The sequence below is a fragment of the Coffea arabica genome, chromosome 7e (assembly GCF_036785885.1).
Source record: "Coffea arabica cultivar ET-39 chromosome 7e, Coffea Arabica ET-39 HiFi, whole genome shotgun sequence".
Taxonomy (NCBI): Eukaryota; Viridiplantae; Streptophyta; class Magnoliopsida; order Gentianales; family Rubiaceae; genus Coffea; species Coffea arabica.
Window position 1 is genome coordinate 10,310,536 of NC_092323.1, and position 19,944 is coordinate 10,330,479.

General features: G+C 35.4%; 2 protein-coding genes across 2 annotated transcripts; one reads left to right on the top strand and one right to left on the bottom strand.

The window, feature by feature from the left end:
- Positions 1-237: 237 nt before the first annotated feature.
- Positions 238-3,545, bottom strand: LOC113702033 (uncharacterized). The gene is made up of 4 exons (XM_027222968.2): positions 3,212-3,545; positions 1,385-2,173; positions 843-890; positions 238-743 (listed from the first exon to the last, which is right to left on the bottom strand). The coding sequence occupies exons 1-4, from the start codon at positions 3,392-3,394 to the stop codon at positions 423-425; spliced, it is 1,341 nt and encodes a 446-aa protein (XP_027078769.1). The 5' UTR covers positions 3,395-3,545; the 3' UTR covers positions 238-422.
- Positions 3,546-9,782: 6,237 nt separating this feature from the next.
- LOC113701887 (uncharacterized) lies at positions 9,783-19,934 on the top strand. The gene is made up of 13 exons (XM_027222771.2): positions 9,783-10,351; positions 12,737-13,889; positions 14,695-14,913; positions 15,008-15,213; positions 15,593-15,667; positions 15,914-15,985; positions 16,067-16,165; positions 16,323-16,391; positions 16,468-16,582; positions 17,426-17,494; positions 17,665-18,001; positions 18,294-18,414; positions 18,687-19,934. Exons 1-13 carry the CDS (start codon positions 10,202-10,204, stop codon positions 19,602-19,604), a joined length of 3,603 nt encoding a protein of 1,200 aa, XP_027078572.2. The 5' UTR covers positions 9,783-10,201; the 3' UTR covers positions 19,605-19,934.
- Positions 19,935-19,944: the final 10 nt, after the last annotated feature.

The following is a 19,944-nucleotide window of genomic DNA, read 5'->3' on the forward strand; positions in this document are numbered from 1 at the left end:
TACAAGGCAAGAACTCAACGTCAAAATCAAAGAATACTTGCACAGCCAGATAATCTGTCACTGAGTGTAGTCATATGATGATATCGAGTAGTTGTTCAGCTTCCTGTTCTCAAGAAGGGGATAGTTTCTGTAAGCCACAATTAAGGCTGCCTGGTAAGTAAAAACGTTAAAGGCTAACCAAATTTGTGGACAGAGGTGACAACCATCTGGAATGCCTTTGTGCTACATAAATCAGCATCCAGGTCAATCTTCATGCATATCATTTCCTTGTGGAAATTCTTAACTATATTACATCTTAGGCAACAAAAAGATCAGGTACTATTACGACTTCAAAAAAACCCAAAAATAAACCATATGGAATAGTTATACTGGTAGACACGGATGTAAAGAGGTACTGCAACCACCAAACCAATCCACCTACTTCACTTACCCACCTTAATCTGTAGGTTTCTCATCCCCACACTCACCTTGTCAATGGTAGGCTCACTTTTCACCTCATTTTTTGTCGGATTGTCCATATTTAGCCATGGGTGTTGTAGACACTGCTGAGCAGTTGGTCTCTTCTCTGGTTCAAAATCAAAAAGAGGACAAAGGAACTCTGCAAACTTTTTAGCATCTGTCTCAGAAAATTTGTACTTATCAACAAGTAATCGATCAAGTGGCCAGTATTTTAGCCTTCGGATTCTCTTTAAATCTCCATATCTATCAAAGTAATCCTTGGACCGAGCCCCACCAGTGGCAATCTGTCTCAAGAATAAATTTGGAACAGAAAATAAAATCAGAAATTAGATTTCTTTATCAATGGTTTTCACCAAGAGAGAGGAGGCAGTATATGCACTCACCTTCCTAGGCATCTTACCAAGGAGTTCCATCATCAAAGCGAGATGATCCTGCATGCAAAATAAACAATAAAAATGCAGACTCAGATGATAAATCAATAGTGAAGAAATACCGCAATGTTAGCTTAAAATAAAGGAGATTTGAAAGTGGTGAGAAATCACTGGATAATCGTTGGGCTCCTAGTGGTAATGTGCAAGTCAGCAGATTTAACCTTTGGCATTACTAAAAGCATCGAGGTGTTTACCTCTAAATTAGCTTGAGTTTTAAAAATGTGTACTTAGAATTTTTCTTAAAAAGCAGAAAAAACAACCAAGATCAAGACCATAGGTTATCCATGACAAGATGTTTTTATTAACCAAAAAAACCCATTGAACTACCAATATGGCTTTCGTGTAGAAGCAAACTTTCATCCTTTGTTCTCATTTTCTCTTTGCCTCTAAAGAAATCCAAGAAACTTAACACCTCACATGCAGGCAGGAAGAAAACTTTTAAATTATTGGATTATGTAACAAGACAATGCATGAAGTCAAAATATTTCCACTACCTCATCATCACTGTAACCTTGTCCTTCTTTTGGAGTAAACAGCATTTCACCAGTAGCAAGCTCAACAGCAGTACAAGCGAATGACCACATGTCAGCAGAAAAAGAATATCCTGATCTAAGTATGACTTCTGGAGCTCTGTACTGTCTTGTTTGAATTTCTTCGGCAAATTGCTTATCCGACCAACATGCGTTTCCAAAATCCACGACCTTACATCTGACATCGATTCCATCCAGGGATCTATCTGGCTTGGGGGTTGTTCCTACCCCACCCATTGAAGCTCTTCTTTCTGATATCCTAGCCACTGCTCTTCTTGCCCTTTGTTTGAGCTTCTTCTCAACAAGATTTATTGCTGCACCTCCATTTAGGTTCCCCTCTGGCCTTTCAAGAATGGGTGTCATTCCTGATTTAACTGGGTCTTTGGAAGGATTAATGGTAGAACACAGGAGAATATTTTCAGGCTTTAAATCTGTATGTATAATTCCAAGCTCCCTATGAAGGTAATCAAGTCCAGTCAAAATGCATTTGCATATTTCCCGAACCTTATTCAACTCAAGGCCTTTGTAGCGGTTATATTTGATCAGCCGCAGCAAGCTATCACCAAGAAATTCCAGGACCATGCATAAATGCTGTCCATTTGGGCCTGCGTGCTTAAAGTGGTCTACTAAGCGTATGACATATTTGCTATTAGAGGCATCACCGTCAGCAATAGCAGAAAGAATTTCAATTTCGTGGAGAGCAGCTTGAGCAAATTGTGGAGCACTTTTTTGGATCTTCAGAGCAACATATCTCTGTATAAGGATGGAAAAAATGAAAAACAATGATCAGCACCAGAAAAGCATCCAACCTGATATAAATAGGACACTTTAGACATAGGCAAGTGAATTTACCAAAAGTTTATCTAAAACATACCATTATGCAAGGCAAGTTGAAATGGTTCAGAGCTCCTCAACATATACACATTGTGCATTACCTCAAAAATAGAAACTAACAGGCTGCCAACTAATGACAATATTGACTTTATTATTCTATCATCATTTGTCCATTTTAGCTAAGACTGACAAGAAACCGAATTTGCAAACCACTTTAATCCAATTAAAAACTTGTTATCAAGAATTCAGGCTTCAGCACCAAAACTACTTCATGATGCCTATTTACATGACTATATTTAGTTTAAATCCTCAGCAACCAGTGGTAGTGATAAATGCTAGAAAACAATTTCAAATGATCATCAAACACATTTGGGGAAGGGGGAAGGGGGAAACTTTTAGTCCGCAACCACAAGCACGAGTAACTTCGTACGTAATTCAAAGCTATTCCAACTGCTAAGGACCTTTAAGCTCACATTTCCAAATCCAAGAAGAAATTAGCTCAGATATTAAGCATTTAAGCCGCATCACAGGTGAAACACCGACACAGCATGCATTAAAATCTTCAGTGAAGCTTAAGAAATGATACTACTAATGCCTTTGTACCTAATTTAGATACGACTGCCTGCCAGACGAATTTAAAATATTTAAAACAAAATAAAAGAACTGGAATCCAGCTCTCTGATCAAATGATTAATAAGGAAAAGGAAAAATTGGATAACATATTGTCATATAAGCACCTGATCATTTCAAATAATAAATTCATAGTATATTTCCGAATTTGGCAGCAAACACAAAGATTCCGAATCAAATCAGTCCACAATAATTAAAAAAAAAATTACTTTCATAACTACAGCAGCATACACGGTGATCTCCATTTAAATAATTCTAATGTCATCCAGTTTATGAATTAAAAACTACAGTATGCAAATTAACTCAAAAATTAAACGGAAAGCGTACAGATGATCGAGTATCATAAGCCAGCCAAACGGTGGAGAACTGTCCCCAGCCGAGTTTACGCTGAGCGATGTATCGTCCACCGGCGAACGAATCGCCGACTCGCACCGCGTGGTATCCACCTTTTCTGTAAGAGTCAATTCCCTCATCCTCATCCTCCGACGCCGACGACGAAGAACAAGACATGATTGATCGATGTATATAATTTAATGCAAAAGCCGATCTCTCCAGAAATTGATCTTCTTCGCCTTCTTATCTCCAAATTACAGCAGAAATGAAGCTGAAGCAAGCTAAAAATCAGAAAATAATTTAGAAAGGAATGAAAGACTTGAAAAAAAAGTGGGAGAGATATATTCAGAGGAAACTGAAAAGAAGGAAAAGAACTGATTTATGTTGCTTTGCGAGTTAACTGTTTAGTATGGCATGTGGCCTTCAACACAAGGCTTCTCCTGTTTTTGCTCTTGTTTTTTCTCTCTTTTTTTCCCATTTTTCTAATACATATTTTTTATTTTTATAATTTTTAGTGGAAATAAATCAGGGTGAAGGGGTTGAATTTGCTTTCCGACTTTACCCATTTTGGGTTAATGTGGGAAGTCTACTTTTTATGGTCCTTGCATCTATGATTGTAAAATACTTCTATATTTTTACCTTGATTATTTGTAGACATGAAAATTGGACTTGGCTCAAAAAATTATTTATTTGGAAGAGTTTTACAAACAATTGAGAAACATGTTTGGAGAATTTCTAAAGAGCAATGTTTTAGAAAATTACATTCCAAACAGAATTATCCTAAGATTTTACTATCTAAAGAGCTAGTGTCAAGGAAATTTGTTGGCAACATACAGGGCTTGTTCTCAACTAATTTTTTGGATCTGATTTTAGCTTTTGATTTTTAAAAATCTCAACTCCTTTTAGAAATCTGATTTTAGATTTTTGTTGGTCCGAAAAAAACTAAAAATCATAATCAGGTTTGGGTTGTTTTATGGTTCTGATTCTAGATTATTTTGTTGTGTAAATAAAAATACCCTCACAATTTTAGTATAATCACTAAAGTGTCTACAAGTCAGATAACCTATTCTTCCTCATCCCAATCTCTCATTCCTCCAGTACTAATCCCAATCTCTTTTATATTAATCCAATTCTCAAATATACTAATCTCTCCTATATTAATCCAATTTTCTCATACTAATTTAATTCTCAGATGTAGTAATCCAATTCTCATCCAATCTCTATAATTTACTCAATGATTACATTTAATTTTTATAAATAAAGTAATTAATTATTTAAAAATTTATTCATTTAGCACAAATTTCTAAGTTTCTGGCACATAAGGATTATTTGGTCATTAACTTGTCAAAATTAGCTTTCCAACTTTTTTAAGAATACCTATGCATTCATTAAAATGGTTTTTCTAACGGCAAACGAGAACACATAAGTTAATTTTAAAAATTCGATTTTTAAGAATCAATCAGACAAAATCAGAAGCGGTTGAGAACAAGTCCATACTATACATGTGAATTTTATGTAAGCTTGAGGTATAAAACGATTGGATTTCTTTTAGGTTTGTTTAAATATATGATTATTTAAAAAAAAATCATACTTGCATCATAAACAAGCTTTTCAATTATTCTTTAGTTTTTCAAATATTTCTTTATCTCAAATACATCGTATCATAAAAAAATACTGTTATAATTATTTCATATAATATTTTAAATAGTACTGTATTCAACTAATGTTTTGATAGAGTATTTTTTGAAATATTATTTAGAATAAGTACTGTAATACTTTTTGTGATGTGATATATATAAGATAAAAAGATGGTAAAAAATATATTAAAAAAATGAATTAAAAATATATTTATAATACAAGCGAAATATTAATTCAAACAAGTATTCGATGACGTTATTAGATTTGAACATAAAACTCGATTCTCAATGTGTTTCTTGGTACGTCATGTAACTTTTTTATTACGTAACGGTTTGGATTGAGATAATTTAAAACAAAATAATTTATTTCACAAATTTCAATTACCTTTTTATCATCCCAATCACCTTTTCATCTCACATATATCACATCATAAAAAAATTACAGTAATTATTTCAAATAAATCATCCAAACAAACTCTTATCCAAACAAACTCAAATTGTGTATGTTTGATGGCGGCATAAAACAGGTCTATTAGTTGGGGTGGAGTAATCGATGGGGAAGATGTTGATATGCCTTAGCCAACCGCCATCTGCTTTAATTAAATTGGGAAAACAAATGATTAAGGTGGATACTATACCATTAATGATAATCTATGTATGCTGAAGAGCGAATTCAAATAGAAAATTTTGTTGCACGCAACGAATAAAAGATTGTTGATGTGGAGTTTGTGCCTTTAACTTTTTTTTTTCTTTTTCTTTTTCTTTTTTTCCTAGGTAGCATGGATTGACATCTTTTGAGTACAGTTACTTCTACCCCGTATTTCATAGGTTCGTGCATTTGCGGTATTTGACAGACGACACTAGTGTAATGTAGCCTAATTCTGTCGTGTTAAAATTTGGCTTGATCCATTAATCATGCTTAATAATTGTGTTGAGGTTGATTGCACTTTTTCTGTGGGCAAGCCAAACTCAATTAATTTGTTTTTAATATGTTTATGCTTGTTGAAGCAAGTTGAACCCAACTTCGATATTTAATGACTAAGGTGAACCTTGACCGGAATTAGTTGGATTAGTTCAAGAACCAACCCTTAATTAGCATTTAATGTATAGTCTCCGCTTGAGTCAAGTATCAAATAAAAGATCCCGTTTAGATTATTATCTTTAACATATTTTTTATAAAAAAAAATATTATGACGATTTGATGTATAAAAGATAAAAAATATATTTATAAAAAATATTAATTTTTTTCTCAAAAAATAGCAATTCAAATATCCAACATCATCCTTGACTGCATTAAATAACAAACAAAGAAATAACTTTAAAGGCCAATTGCAGACTAGGACAGGAGATTATTTGCCCAAATTTATTTGCTTACATCATCATTACAATTTTCAATACATCTTTTTATCTTCTCAATTACCTTTTTATCTCACATATATCACATCACAAAAAGTGCTACAATAAAAAATATCTCAAATAATTTACAATCCAAACACACTCTAGGTTTGTTTGGATAGGAAGTTATTTGAAATGTTTATTTTATTTGGAAAGGACGTTATTTGAAATAATTACTGTAGTACCTTTTTTATGATGTAATATATGAGAGATAAAAAAAAGGCTGAAAATTGTGTGTATGATGCAAGTAAAACAAAATCTGAAATTATTATTTGAAAATCTTGCAATCCAAACAAACCCAAGAGTGTGACTCCAGATGTTTAAAGGTCATGATAAATCCTCGGTAATTATATTGAACCGTCTAAAACTATTTGTCCATTTAAGCCACTCACCCCAAGGGAGGGGGAATGAACAATTAGTTGTTCAATTATACCAGAACAACATAACACCTTCTGTAGTCCATCGTAAATTGTTTGTATAATATTAAGCAAATATGTTAAAATCAATTATTATTTACGTGAATTCTATATATAATTATGCGTATCAAAATTTCGTAAAGTTGTTATATTCATCCTTGCATTTAAAAACTTTGAGCCATCATTGAATTTGTTTGAATTGTAATTTATTTTTTAATTTTTATTTACTTGTATCATTAACATATTCTTAATCATCTGTTTTATTTCACATATATTATGTCAAAAAAGTGCTATAATATATATATATTTTAAAAGTTATATCCAATAATCTACTATCCAAATTATTATTGTTTGGAACTAGCCCTTTGTCCTCATCCTAAAAAGGGCGTAGCGTTGCAATGATTGACATTTTTGTATTTCGAGTCATGAAGGTCAAGTCACAGATAGTGTTGAAGCTGAAGTGTATAGCTTTTACACGGCCAGAGCGGTCCTGAGCTTTTACACTTGGGGCCTTGAGCCATAATGACGATTGGAAACGTGTTACTTGGATAAAGTTTAAGAATAATTTAAAGCTCATCTTGTTCATATTAGTGATAAATACTCCAGGTAAGGCAGTTTTGGAGTAGTTAGTGCTAAGGAATTTTTTAATAACTGCTGTTGTGTGGCTTAATCTATTGCTCATCCTTTATCAACCTATACTTTGTGCAAAAGAAAGAAAAAGAACAACGATAGTGGGCATAGTTATGCACTAATTGCTAAAGGGGAACTTCTCAAGCTTGGTGCCACTGTGGCATTACTAAGAAGAAAATGCCATATTTTTATGCTACAACTACTCTGTTTGGATTAGGTTTTATATATACGCTACTAGTTTTTCAGATATAAATCCAAGATAACACTTCTAAATGTATCTCAAAAACACCTGAATACATCAATCAAAGATACTAAAAAATAATAATTAGAAAAAATTACGATTCATTTTTTTCCTCTATTACCATTCCTACTTCTGTCACCGCCGCTATCACCACCTCTCTTTCCATTCTTCGCTGTCCATTTTCCCTCTCCTTCTCCCCACCATCTCCACATTTGTTTGATCTACCTGTCAATTCAAAGGACAAAAAAAAAAAGACTTAAATAGTGATTTGTTTCTCTCTTTCATCTTTTTTTTTTATTTTTATTTTTTCACCTTTTCATATATCTCCACACCTTTCTCATTCCAACTATCAGATCCAGAATTCAAATTCTGAACTTGACAATAAGAACAACTCTAAAAACCCTCCTTGATGAGAAGAACTCTTCCATCTTTTTATTGTAATCTCACATTTGAGAATTTCTTGTCTCGTTAATTTTTTAACCATTACTCTCGACTGATCTGACAAACTTTAAGTGGACTACGCATGGGCTGATCTTATGCAAGTTGGACTATAGAAGACAATTCGAGCAATAGTCCAAACAATAAACAAGTCCAGTCCACGACATAGCGCTAAGGACAACACTGAACCAGACCATTTTCTTTTTAACGCCCACCAAAAGAACCATTGGCCCAAATTTTTGCTAAATAATATGCAAAACCATTCCTCACTTTTGGCAATTTTATCAGTCGAATTTAACACTTTTGCCAATCACTTTTGGCAATTTATCATTAAAAGAGATTTTAGGTATTAATTTTTGAAAATACGTGATTAATTTGAAAAATTATTTAAGGGATTCAATATTTGTGATTGTCCGTATTCCAATGATTTATTAAGTGTAATTTAATTGTATTAACTAGTGCTCACCAGAAAAAATCATTTCTTTTTTTATGTCCTTTTTTTTCAATATTGAAGTAGTAGGTAGTACCCCTTCTTTAATCAAAATTAATTGTCTAATAAAACCAAGGAGTTTATTTTTTTTTCAAACCAAGGAGTGTATTTGGATAGACAATTTTTTGGAGAAACTTTTTTAGTTGCAAAATTAAGTCAATTCATAATTATTTTTTAAAATTTTAATCATTTTATCTCATACAAAATTTTCATTCCCACCGCTCTCTTGATAAAAAAACTGATATAAATTACATTTTTTCAATCCCACTTAATTTTTGCTAAAAAAACTGATATAAATTACATAACAAGAAGTGATATATTATCGTTACAGAAAATTGTTGTTCCAAATAATCTTCCGTCCAAGCTCTGAGAGTCTATTTGATAACATAAAAAGTGCTGAATCTGAACTTTTTCAGACATTCAAATGTTTTGAATGTTTGATAAATGAAAATCCATTTGTTGAACTTGTTAAGTAGTGTTGAACTTTTGTGTATTTTTTTCAGCACAAGAATCCTAACTGAATGCTTAATTCTGATAAGAATCAATAGAATTAGTTCAACTACCTTATCTTATCTACCAAATCTACCCTTGTTTCTTAGTTGTGTTTAAAATTCTTATACAATTAAGCAATTTAATATTCTCTATCTAATGATTTTCTATTTCTCTTTTCTCCCTTTTGAATGACTTTCACTTATTCTCCACACTTCTCATATAATATAATTTATCTTTTATATTAATTTGATTTAAAAATAAATATTGTCATTTTCATACCTAACATTTTTAACTAATTAAATCATAGGTTCTATTTCTTTTTTGGATGAAAAGATATAAGGGCAAAATTGTCAAATTTACCTTATTAAGCATTCAGTTATAAATATTTATCAAACAGTATAAATAGTTTTAGTATTAAAATTCAGACATTCATAAATTTTTTTCAGTGTTTAAAATTCAGCAAATTAATTGTTTCAGTATTTAGATTTCAGAATTCAGATTCAGTTTTATCAAACGGAACTTGAGTTAGTAAATTAAAATCGCTATCATTTGCAAGAATCCATATGAAAATTTCCACTACTGCACAAAAAAAAAAAAATACTGCAATAAACAGGCTGTCCTACACTCCTACGCTCCAAGCCCAATTTCCAACACTACCCCTTTGTACAACTCGATTTCATGCATGCATCATGATACATCCCTTCAGTCACATCGAACAGGAAACCCCACCAGCCACCCATTACATCAGTCCCCCATCAGAACCAGGGGTACATCTGTAAATCTATCCACCATTATTTCCTCCAATTTGCTAGATCCTTTTATTTTTCTTCGCCTCGCCCGAAACAGAAAATAATCCAAAACAAACCCCCAGCCTGGATCAAATCTTTCCGTCAATTGTCAAATATTAAAATAAAAACCACGCACCTTCACCATTGCACTGTGATTTGTGCTCCCCATCGAAAGCACCAAATAAAAAAAAAAAAAGAAGAAACCAATCCCCTCTTCCATCGCCGGCCAACCAACGGCGGCGCTCCGCCGTCAGTATATAGTCTTTCAACATCAATTCACAATTACATCATCCGTCTGTTGGGACGGTGTCGTCGGATCGTTTAAACCCTTGCTTCCGTCCATTTTTATTTATGCGGAGAAATGAATTTGCATAGATTCTAATTGAGTAGATCCTTCTCGATCTTCGGAATCGAATTGAGCTGTTTTTTATTTTTGGTGACGATTCGATTGGGGAAAATGGCGCAGAGTCAAACGCAGGCTCCGAATATGGATCAATTCGAGGTATATTTTAAGAGAGCAGATTTGGATCAAGATGGTCGGATCAGTGGAAGCGAGGCCGTTTCCTTCCTTCAAGCCACAAATTTACCTCGACAAGTACTCGCTCAGGTTCGTACTACTTCCCTACTACTGCTTATGTTTTGTTCCATTCTCAATTTACTGAATTTTGCTGCTCTTTTATTTATTTATTTGTAATTTTCCAAAATTAGTTATTTTTTGGTGTATTTCTTAGTGGTTGTATTTCATAGTAAAATCACGTGCTTTAGTATAAAGTGTAAAGTTTGTGTTCTTGAATGTGAGAACCGGGTGAGAGTTGGTTAACTGTGATTTTTCAGCTTCGTAGCTACTTTGACAGAAGTGGAGCTCGGGAAATAGGTGGTTAGGCTACTGGGATAAGTTGCAATCTTTTATAAATTATGGCTGTCATCCCTAAAGGAACAAAGGAAGAAAGGTAGAAAAAGAGAGATGTGCTAATAAGGAGTATATCGAGATGCACATGGTGCAAGAAAGATGGAATATGGCAGCGTGGATTCTTTGTGCGCTCTTGGAGATAGACCTTAAAGCTTGAAATTTGTGGTTTTTTACCCTTTTTCTGAATTTGGTTTTTGTTTTCTCATATTTTTAGTCCTTGATGGGAGATGTAAATGGTGTGGTGAATGGTTTTTGTGGATTTGAAAGTCGTAAATAGTAGTATGTTCAAAGTGGTGAATTCCAGATTGTTAAAGCCACAAATGTTGGCATGGATGGAAAGGGAATAAGGGATGCATCTTGCTTACCTTGCTCCCTCCTAAAAGAAAAGGAAACACGCAATAGTCTTTGCTTGATGCTACATGTAGGATAAGTTTGTTTGGTCGATATAAGGTTTGCAATAAATGGAACAGAGAAATAGGTGCCTTTGACTTAGTTATGTGCTCCTCTTGCCCTTGCGGTGGCAAATATCTTCTTCTGTTCATCTCTTTATATGTCTTCCTTTTCACAAGTGTGCCCAGCTACCCACCCCCCCGCAGACACAGAGATTTTGCTTAAGACATGCATGTTTTTCTGATTTCACTTTCGGTCTAAGTGAATTATGTAGCATTACTGTATGATAAGGTTATGTAATGCTTGATTCCACGAGATTTTATTTTGAACAGCATATAACTGTTTAATAGATGTGTATACTTTCATGTAACAGTTGGCAATATTTGATATGTGACTAATATTCAGGATTTCATGTGATTTTATCAGCTTTTGATGGTTTTGTCTTAGGTAAAACTCTAATATGCAGAGAGTCCTAGAGGCTTGTATGGGCTTATTTTATTGTGTATGTAAATGTCCCTCATTATTTTTAAATACTCTTGCTAGCACCTGCTTTTTTCCTGTTAAAAATCAATACGACACTATTGTTTACATATTCCTCTCTTTCTTGCAAATGTTAATTACAGTTTCATTTTTCAAATTTTTGTATTTTTGTGTTAATGGTGTAAAGTTAATCTTAAGTATTCCATCGTGTTATTTTAAATAGAGGACTACCACTATTAATACATCGCTAAAATACTGTCCTTTGTCTGTTCACAATATCATGGAAGAGAGAAATAGGTAAATACTGAGTTTGTTACTTATTTACGAGCGGGAACAGGTAAGGACTAGCAAAATGTTATCTTATTTTAGTAGTGCTGGAACTTATCGCTGACTTCTTTCGAGTGTGAAATGTGCTTATGATTGCACCTGGTGCAAAACCATGCTCCAAAATGTGTATTTAGTATGTAAAGACTCATATATACCAAAGTAATTGTTATTTCACCATGTGGTTCATGGTGCATAATCATGCCCATGCTTTGTTAGAAAGTTTAAGGTAGTGAAAGTGATAATTGCTAGTTGTGTTCGCTTTTCATGCTACATTTATTATTATTTTTTTAATGCGCAAACAGTGATCTGGTGTTCTGTGTCTCAAGGAGCATTCTTTATTAATGTAACTTTAACTTAATTTTACTCATTCATTTTTGTTTGGTTGCCATGTTCCAGTTAGTGATTTGGATTCTCAAACTGCAGACTGCAGACCTGTAATTACCTCTTTTAATCAGATCGTTTTTCTGAAGTGTAATAATAGGAACAGGTCAATTTCAGTTTTATTTCTATTTGCATTTAGTTCTGCTTTATGGCCTAGGCAGGGCCAGTCCATTAATGATATTGAGGTTTGAGCACCTTTTTGGGTGATTTCCATCTGAACAATTGGATCTCATTTCTAATATAAGATCTTTGTCCTTTATCCAATCAATTATGCTGTTGTCTTGTCGAAATGTACTGCTGTTGTTTAATTCTTTTTCTAATGAGGCATGAATTTAAAATTGCGAATGAGTTTGTTATGTATATATTTGCAAATGTTTAGTGATACTACATTTCTGTTATTTTCAACTTTGTTTACATGAAATAGAATTGTTTACAGTTCATATGCTGCTTTTTGAGATTTGAACGTTACATATTTGAAATGACTACTTTTGTGGTTTTTCGCAGATATGGACGATTGCTGATCAAAATCGAACTGGCTTCCTTGGTCGTCAAGAATTTTATAATGCTCTTAAGCTTGTTACAGTAGCTCAAAGTAAACGAGAGTTGACACCAGATATAGTAAAAGCTGCATTATATAGTCCAGCTTCAGCAAAAATTCCTGCTCCCAAAATTAACCTTACACCTAGCCCAGGCACTCAATCAAATTTTACAGCAGGGTCTGCTGTGCCACCACAAAGTGCTACTGCTGCAGTGCCACCTCAAACTATTGGCATCAGGGCCTCGCAGGGACTTACATCTCAGCAAAGTCAAGTTATGAGGCCGCCTCGACCCCCACTTCCTAGTGCTACTTTTCAATCTCCACAAGTTGTTGGCGGTCCACGAATGCCTCATCATGGAGGTATCGTGCCGGTTTCTAATCCTCCAAGTTCCTCTCCACCCCTTGGTGAAAACAATGTTGTCTCCCAGGCTGGACTTTCTTTTCAATCAAATAGAAGTGTGGGACCTGTAGGGCAGGATAGTTTTGCAGTGGCTGCATCTGGATTACCACCTTCTACACAACCTGGAGCACAAGCAGCCTCTGTCTTGCAACCTGCTTCATCTAAACCAAGTGATACTTCAGTCAGTAACCTTGTGGAAGTGAAAGATTCCAAAGCGTTTGCTGTGGCTTCTAATGGATATGCACCAGACTCACTTTTTGGTGATGTCTTTTCAGCTGCACCTATTCAAACAAAACAAGATTCTACCAAAGTTACATCTGGTGTTAGCAGCTTACCTGTATCATCTGCAATTGTTCCAACATCTATGGGAGTGCAAACTGCAGTTACATCTAGTCCCCTTGATTCTACCAATGTTACAGCTGGTGTTAGTAGCTTACCTGTCTCATCTGCCATTGTTCCGACTTCATTGGGAGCACAACCTCCTGTGGGTAGTCAACACCATCAAGGACAGTTACCAGTGAAGCCAAACCAACAATTTTTGACACAAGCATCCCCTGCATTGCCTTCTGGAGCTGTAAATTCTGCAGGTTGGCCAAGGATGACTCAGTCTGATATTCAAAAATACAGCAAAGTGTTTATGCAAGTGGACACTGACCGAGATGGAAAAATCACTGGTGAACAGGCTCGCAACCTTTTCCTCAGTTGGGGGCTGCGAAGAGGTGTGACGGCTTCGTTTGATGCAGAAACAAACACAAGCACACATGCACATATGTTTATATGAATTTTTCTTCTTTTGTTGTTTCTATAGTGTTGTCCTTGCTTGTGGCTTGCGGTGATTGTATGAAGCAATGTTACTTTACAGGTTCAGTGTGTAGAATCTACTTGTGCTATCTGCTGTCCATGAATTCACCATTTCTTAGTTTTAAAAGATCATCTAACTTCAACTGGTGCATTATCTCCATGACTTAATTTTGATTATCACTCTCCTATAAAGCTTGGATTGTTGTGTGGATGGTAACTCATGGATGTGGTCTTTCAAATGAGACATTCCTTGATTACAAATAGATCCTATCTTGGCGATTTCATTTTATTGCAAAAATAACCAGTGACTGGTGAGAAGCTATTGAACCTTTAAAAACCCCTCAGTTCTATTTTTTGCTTGAGATATGCCCTTTAAAACACTGATATCTTGAGTGAACTGTCCGTAGCATCTGGCACAATCCTTTCAACTCATTTGGTTTTGGGGCATGTTTTATTTTAGTTAGGAAAATTTATGAGGTTCAGTCATAAGAAGTTAAGGTATAGTGTTCTTTCTCCTCTGTTCTTGTCAGTTTTGGTCTGAATTGTCTGTTTATTGTAAAAGGTGTGACTCAGTTGTGAAATTAAATTGTTTTGATGTGGCTTTTATTCTTGCCGAATTTGGTTCTGATTCTTCGAATGTTTTTTCCCCTTATGTGCTGTCATTAAGGTATTCGTTTTTGCTAAATATCTTTTGTTGAATATTAGTATCTCTTGGTCTTTCAGAGGTGTTAAAGCAAGTATGGGACTTGTCTGATCAAGACAATGACAGTATGCTTTCCTTAAGAGAATTCTGCGTTGCTCTCTATTTCATGGAACGGCATAGGGAGGGTCGGCCCCTTCCTACTGTGCTTCCAAGTGGTATCATGTTTGACGAGACAATGTTACCTGTCATGAACCAACCTGTTGCACCTCAAGGAAATACAGTTTGGAGAGCTACTTCAGGTAGTCACTTTTATTTTTATTTTTATTTTTTTTTGCATTACAGATGATTCTATCCAATGTTAGCTAGATCCATGATCCATTTCATTTGTATTAGCTTTTCAGCAACCACATTCTACGAAGCCGCCTCCTGGGAAGCCGCCTCGTCCTGTTCCTGTTCCTCAACCTGACGATTCCATGCACCCAAGTCGGCAAAAACCTAAAGTTCCTGTTCTGGAGAAGCATCTTTTGGATCAACTTAGCACAGAGGAACAGAATGCACTGAATGCAAAGTTTCAGGAAGCGTCTGATGCAGAAAAGAAGGTCAGTTTTGATTTTTCTATGACACGCTATTGTTAGCCCATCTCCTTGTTCTGTTACTTTTTGGGTACACAGCAGTCATGAACATATGCCAGCAGATGTAATGTTATCTGATTTTTATTCTGTTTTTTTTGTTCTTTTTTTTGTGGGGGGGGGGGTGGGGGTTTCTTGCTTGATGAAGTTGCTGGATCTGTAGCTTTGGTTCTGCCCTCTGAAATACCTATGTGGATTTGTAACCTCATGTAGTTGCATCCCTTTTCATCTTAACAATATAAGAACTGAATCCGACTATTGTTTCCGATGAAATTGGTCTGTTTTGCCACCTGGAATAATAGATGATAAGCAAAATTTCCACATTATTCTTCTGTTTTGTCAATTTCAGGTAGCAGAATTGGAGAAGGAGATACTAGATGCTAGAGAGAAAATTCAGTTCTATCATGCAAAGATGCAAGAACTTGTGGGTATCTTTTCTCCTCTGTTGGACATCATTTGTCTGTTTAAATTTATGTACTGAACATTGAGCAGATTTGATTTGTCCATCGTCATAATTTAAGTTGGTCTTATTTCTTGTTTTGAAGTGGGTTACACATTATAAAAATCTTAATAGTTGAGGCTTCTTCAATATCAAGACTCAAATATTACACTATTGATATCGGTGAAAGAGCATTAATGGCATCTATTCTGTTCATTCCATTGATTCCAGATCCTGTACAAAAGTCGATGTGACAATCGACTGAATGAGATCACTGAAAGGGTTTCTGCTGATAAGCGAGAGGTAGTCCCTTTGATTGTGGCAATCAGTTACTCTCTCTTGTTTTCATTGGCTTTTGCCTAAGAGAAGTGTATTGTTGTTAAGGTGGAGTTACTGGGAAAGAAATATGAAGAGAAGTATAGGCAGGCGGGAGATGTGGCATCCAAATTGACAATAGAAGAGGCCACATTTCGGGACATTCAGGTAGCTTTTTGGATTCTTTTGCTAAGTGCTTCTGCCATTTGTGTCTGTTATTACCTTCTTCATGTTTCTTTCAACTTCTAAAATCTAATTGTACTATTCTTAATATTGCTTGATAAAGCGCATTTACAAATGTAATATTGTGCTTAACCCTTTGCAGGAGAAAAAGATGGAGCTTTATCGAGTAATTGTCAAAATGGAACAAGATGGTGGCGCTGACAGTATTCAGGTACTTTTTACAACAGAGAGGTTTCTTGCTAATAAGATAAGCTTATTTTTTCTGATCCCAATTTTGGCATTCACAGGAACGTGCTAATCGTATCCAGTTGGATCTTGAGGAGCTAGTAAAATCACTGAATGAACGTTGCAAAACTTATGGATTACGTGCCAAACCAACCTCACTAGTTGAGCTTCCATTTGGTACTTTCAGAGTCATAATTCCCCTTGGCCTTGCTGCTGATCTTCAATATTTTATTTGATTTATTTATATACTGAGTTGCAGTCCTATTTTACAGCTAGACAAGCAAAACGTAGATTTAAAACTTATGTGTAAAAAGTTTGAGTTATAGCATATCTCTTATTGCCTCAGTCGATGATTCTGTTTCCTGGTCAAGATGATTGTGGATATTTCATGGCTGCAACATCTAATCAAATGAAAACTTAGTCAGTGCCCTTGCTGGTTTGATTTATTTGGAAATATGTTATCCCCACCTCTGGCATCCCCTTCCCTGTTTATGAATATGTCCAATTTTATTATTATTCCTAGAATCATGCATGTGATTTTCTTTATTGAGGCTGACCTGTTTGCCTGTTGAATTTGTTCAAGAACACGAGTTTGCTAGTTAAAATTCAAGTTATTTAAGTTTTTCTTGGCCATTTGCTGAAGTAAACCAATATAACCAATAAAAGGACTGAAACTGCTGATGATGTTCTATACCAAGCTGGGGAAGTTGTAGATAGATCTCTCTTTATGATGATCTTAATACTTGTTCTATAAATAGTTGCCTTTTCATGTTATGGTTCTGTCTGTTAAAGTTGTAAGTTGATGATTTCGCTTGAGATCCAGTATCAGTACAACTGGTATTTGGTAGCTAGGTTGGGGATTGTAGTTAATATGTGAATCTGGAAAAAATTGTTGACCTTTTTCCTGTTTCCAGTTAGCCTGTTTTGACTGTTCCGCTTTATATTTTACACTGCTGCACATGTGTTTGAATTCATCCATAAATTGTGTATAGTGCTTTACATGATTCGATTATCTTTAAGGTTGGCAACCTGGCATCCAAGGAGCAGCAGCTGATTGGGATGAAAACTGGGATAAGTTTGAAGATGAAGGTAATTTTGAGAAGTCATTTTTAGTACTTAGTTGATATTCACTTACGTTAGAAGTATGTCTTCATGGGGTACTCGTCTTTGAGACTCTAAAACAGACTATCCAATACACTTGAAGTAATTTCCAAATGATGAGTCCTACTCATTGGTTGGTTGTTTTTTTGACACTTCAGGGTTTTCATTTGTCAAAGAGCTCACCCTGGATGTGCAAAATGTCGTAGCCCCACCTAAACCCAAGTCTTCATTGAGAGAGAAAGAAACATCAGTCAATGTAAATGGGGTTGATAAATCATCTGCTGATGCTGATGGTAAGGCAGAGAAGGCACGGAACACTAGCAATCAGAGACCTGAGGATGATGGAGCGAATGCCCAGGGTGAAGAGCACAGTGTGAGTAGTCCACCTGAGAGTCCAGCAAGAACTAATGCACTTGAGAGCGAATCTAAGGAGTTTGAAGATTCTTATTCTAAAAGGGATATCAGTTATGATGGTTCACCCCATGCTACCCAGAGGTAATGTGGTTCCCGCCTCTCTCCCCCCAAAAAAATGGAAAAACTCAAATCTGTGGCAGCCCCCCAACTTATTCTTTTTCTTCTTTCTGCTTTAATGTTTGATAAATTGGGCATGACCAAATTAAAATATATATATATATATATATATACACCAAAATTGAAATTGTTGTTCAATCGTCTCTCATGATGCACATTTAGCCTGCTCTTTATTGATTTTGGTTACTTCCTTTTAGTTTTATCTTGTAGTCTGTTTTGTGGAAGTATCAACCTTCAATATCTCTTGCTATTGCAGTGAACATGGGGGTACTGAATCTGTGTTCATGCCGGACAAAGGTTTTGATGAACCAGGCTGGGGTACGTTTGACACATCATATGATACTGATGCTGCATCAGAGTTCACTCATGTAACTAAGGTATCTGATCGTTTACTTTAGTGTCTTTTAATCATGTTTCTATTTTCGTTGATTAAAAGGTTCATAACAGGCATATTCAGCTGGTGAGATTGCTCTTAAGTTTTATGAGGACTAAAAGATCTAGTCAATGAGCGTAGTTTCTTCATTTGTAGTTTATCTGACATCTCTTCTTTCCCAAAATCAAATATTTGGTAGTTTTAATTTATTGGTTGAACATGAGATAATTCGGGGTGCCAAAAGCTGCATTATTTACCGCTTTAATATTCTTACAGGATGTACACTCTGAGAGGCAAAGTGATAATTTATTTGGTTCTGATGACTGGGGCTTAAACCCAATAAGAACTAGTACAGCTCGTGCGGATAATATGTACCCGAAGCAAAGCCCTTTTTTCGATTCTGTACCGAGCACCCCAAGTTACAATGTGGGTGGCTCCCCTCTTGCAGACAGCATGTTCCAAAAGAAAAGTCCATTTGGCTTTGCTGACTCCGTTCCAAGCACACCAATGTACAGTTCAGGCAATTCTCCACAAAAATTTGGTGATGGGCCAGAAGAACGCTCTTTTAACAGTAGCTTCTCAAGATTTGATTCATTCAATATGCAAGATGGTGGACTGTTCACACCACGCGAACCACTACCCTTTTCAAGATTTGATTCTATGCGCAGCACCAGAGACTCTGAATATGATCATGGCCTTTCCGCTTCACGTGATTCCCTAGCAAGATTTGACTCCTTCCGCAGCATGGCAGATTCTGATTACAACTTTGGCCCCTTCCCACCTGGTGAGTCGGTTGCTAGGTTTGATTCCATGCGCAGCACCAGAGGCTCTGATTTTGGTCAGGGATTTTCATCTTTTGATGATGCTGATCCTTTTGGGTCAAATGATCCTTTTAAGACTTCATTGGAAAGTCAAACACCGAGGAGAGACTCTGATGGTTGGAATGATCATTTTAAGACATCATTTGAAAGTCAAACTCCGAGGAGAGATTCTGACGGTTGGAATGATCCATTTAAGACATCGTTTGATAGTCAAACACCGAGAAGAGATTCTGATAGCTGGAACGATCCATTCAAGACATCATTTGATAGTCAAACCCCGAGGAGAGATTCTGATAGGTGGAACGATGCATTCAAGACATCATTTGAAGGCCAAACACCAAGGAGAGATTCTGATAGTTGGAAAGCTTTTTAGTACGGTGTTTTCGTATTTTATTTGATGAGCTTTGTGTTTTCAGTAACTGTTAGCTTTTTCTCAAGGTGTTTGCCGGTGGAGGTTTTGGCAAGATGCTTGTTTCGTTTGGTCCTGCTAGTCTAAGAGAATCGAGTTGAACTCGAGAGAAGCCCTGGCCCTCTGTAATTTTACCAATTTGGTTCTTTTATTGTTAATTTTTTCTTATCAATTTTCCAAATTGACGAAAACTTTAGTGGTGCTTAGGCATATTCATTCCTTGGCTGTGTAAAATGTGTACGAGCATTATGCTATATTTTTTATTATGTTGGTATAGATCAATATTTGCTTGAACTAGGGCTTA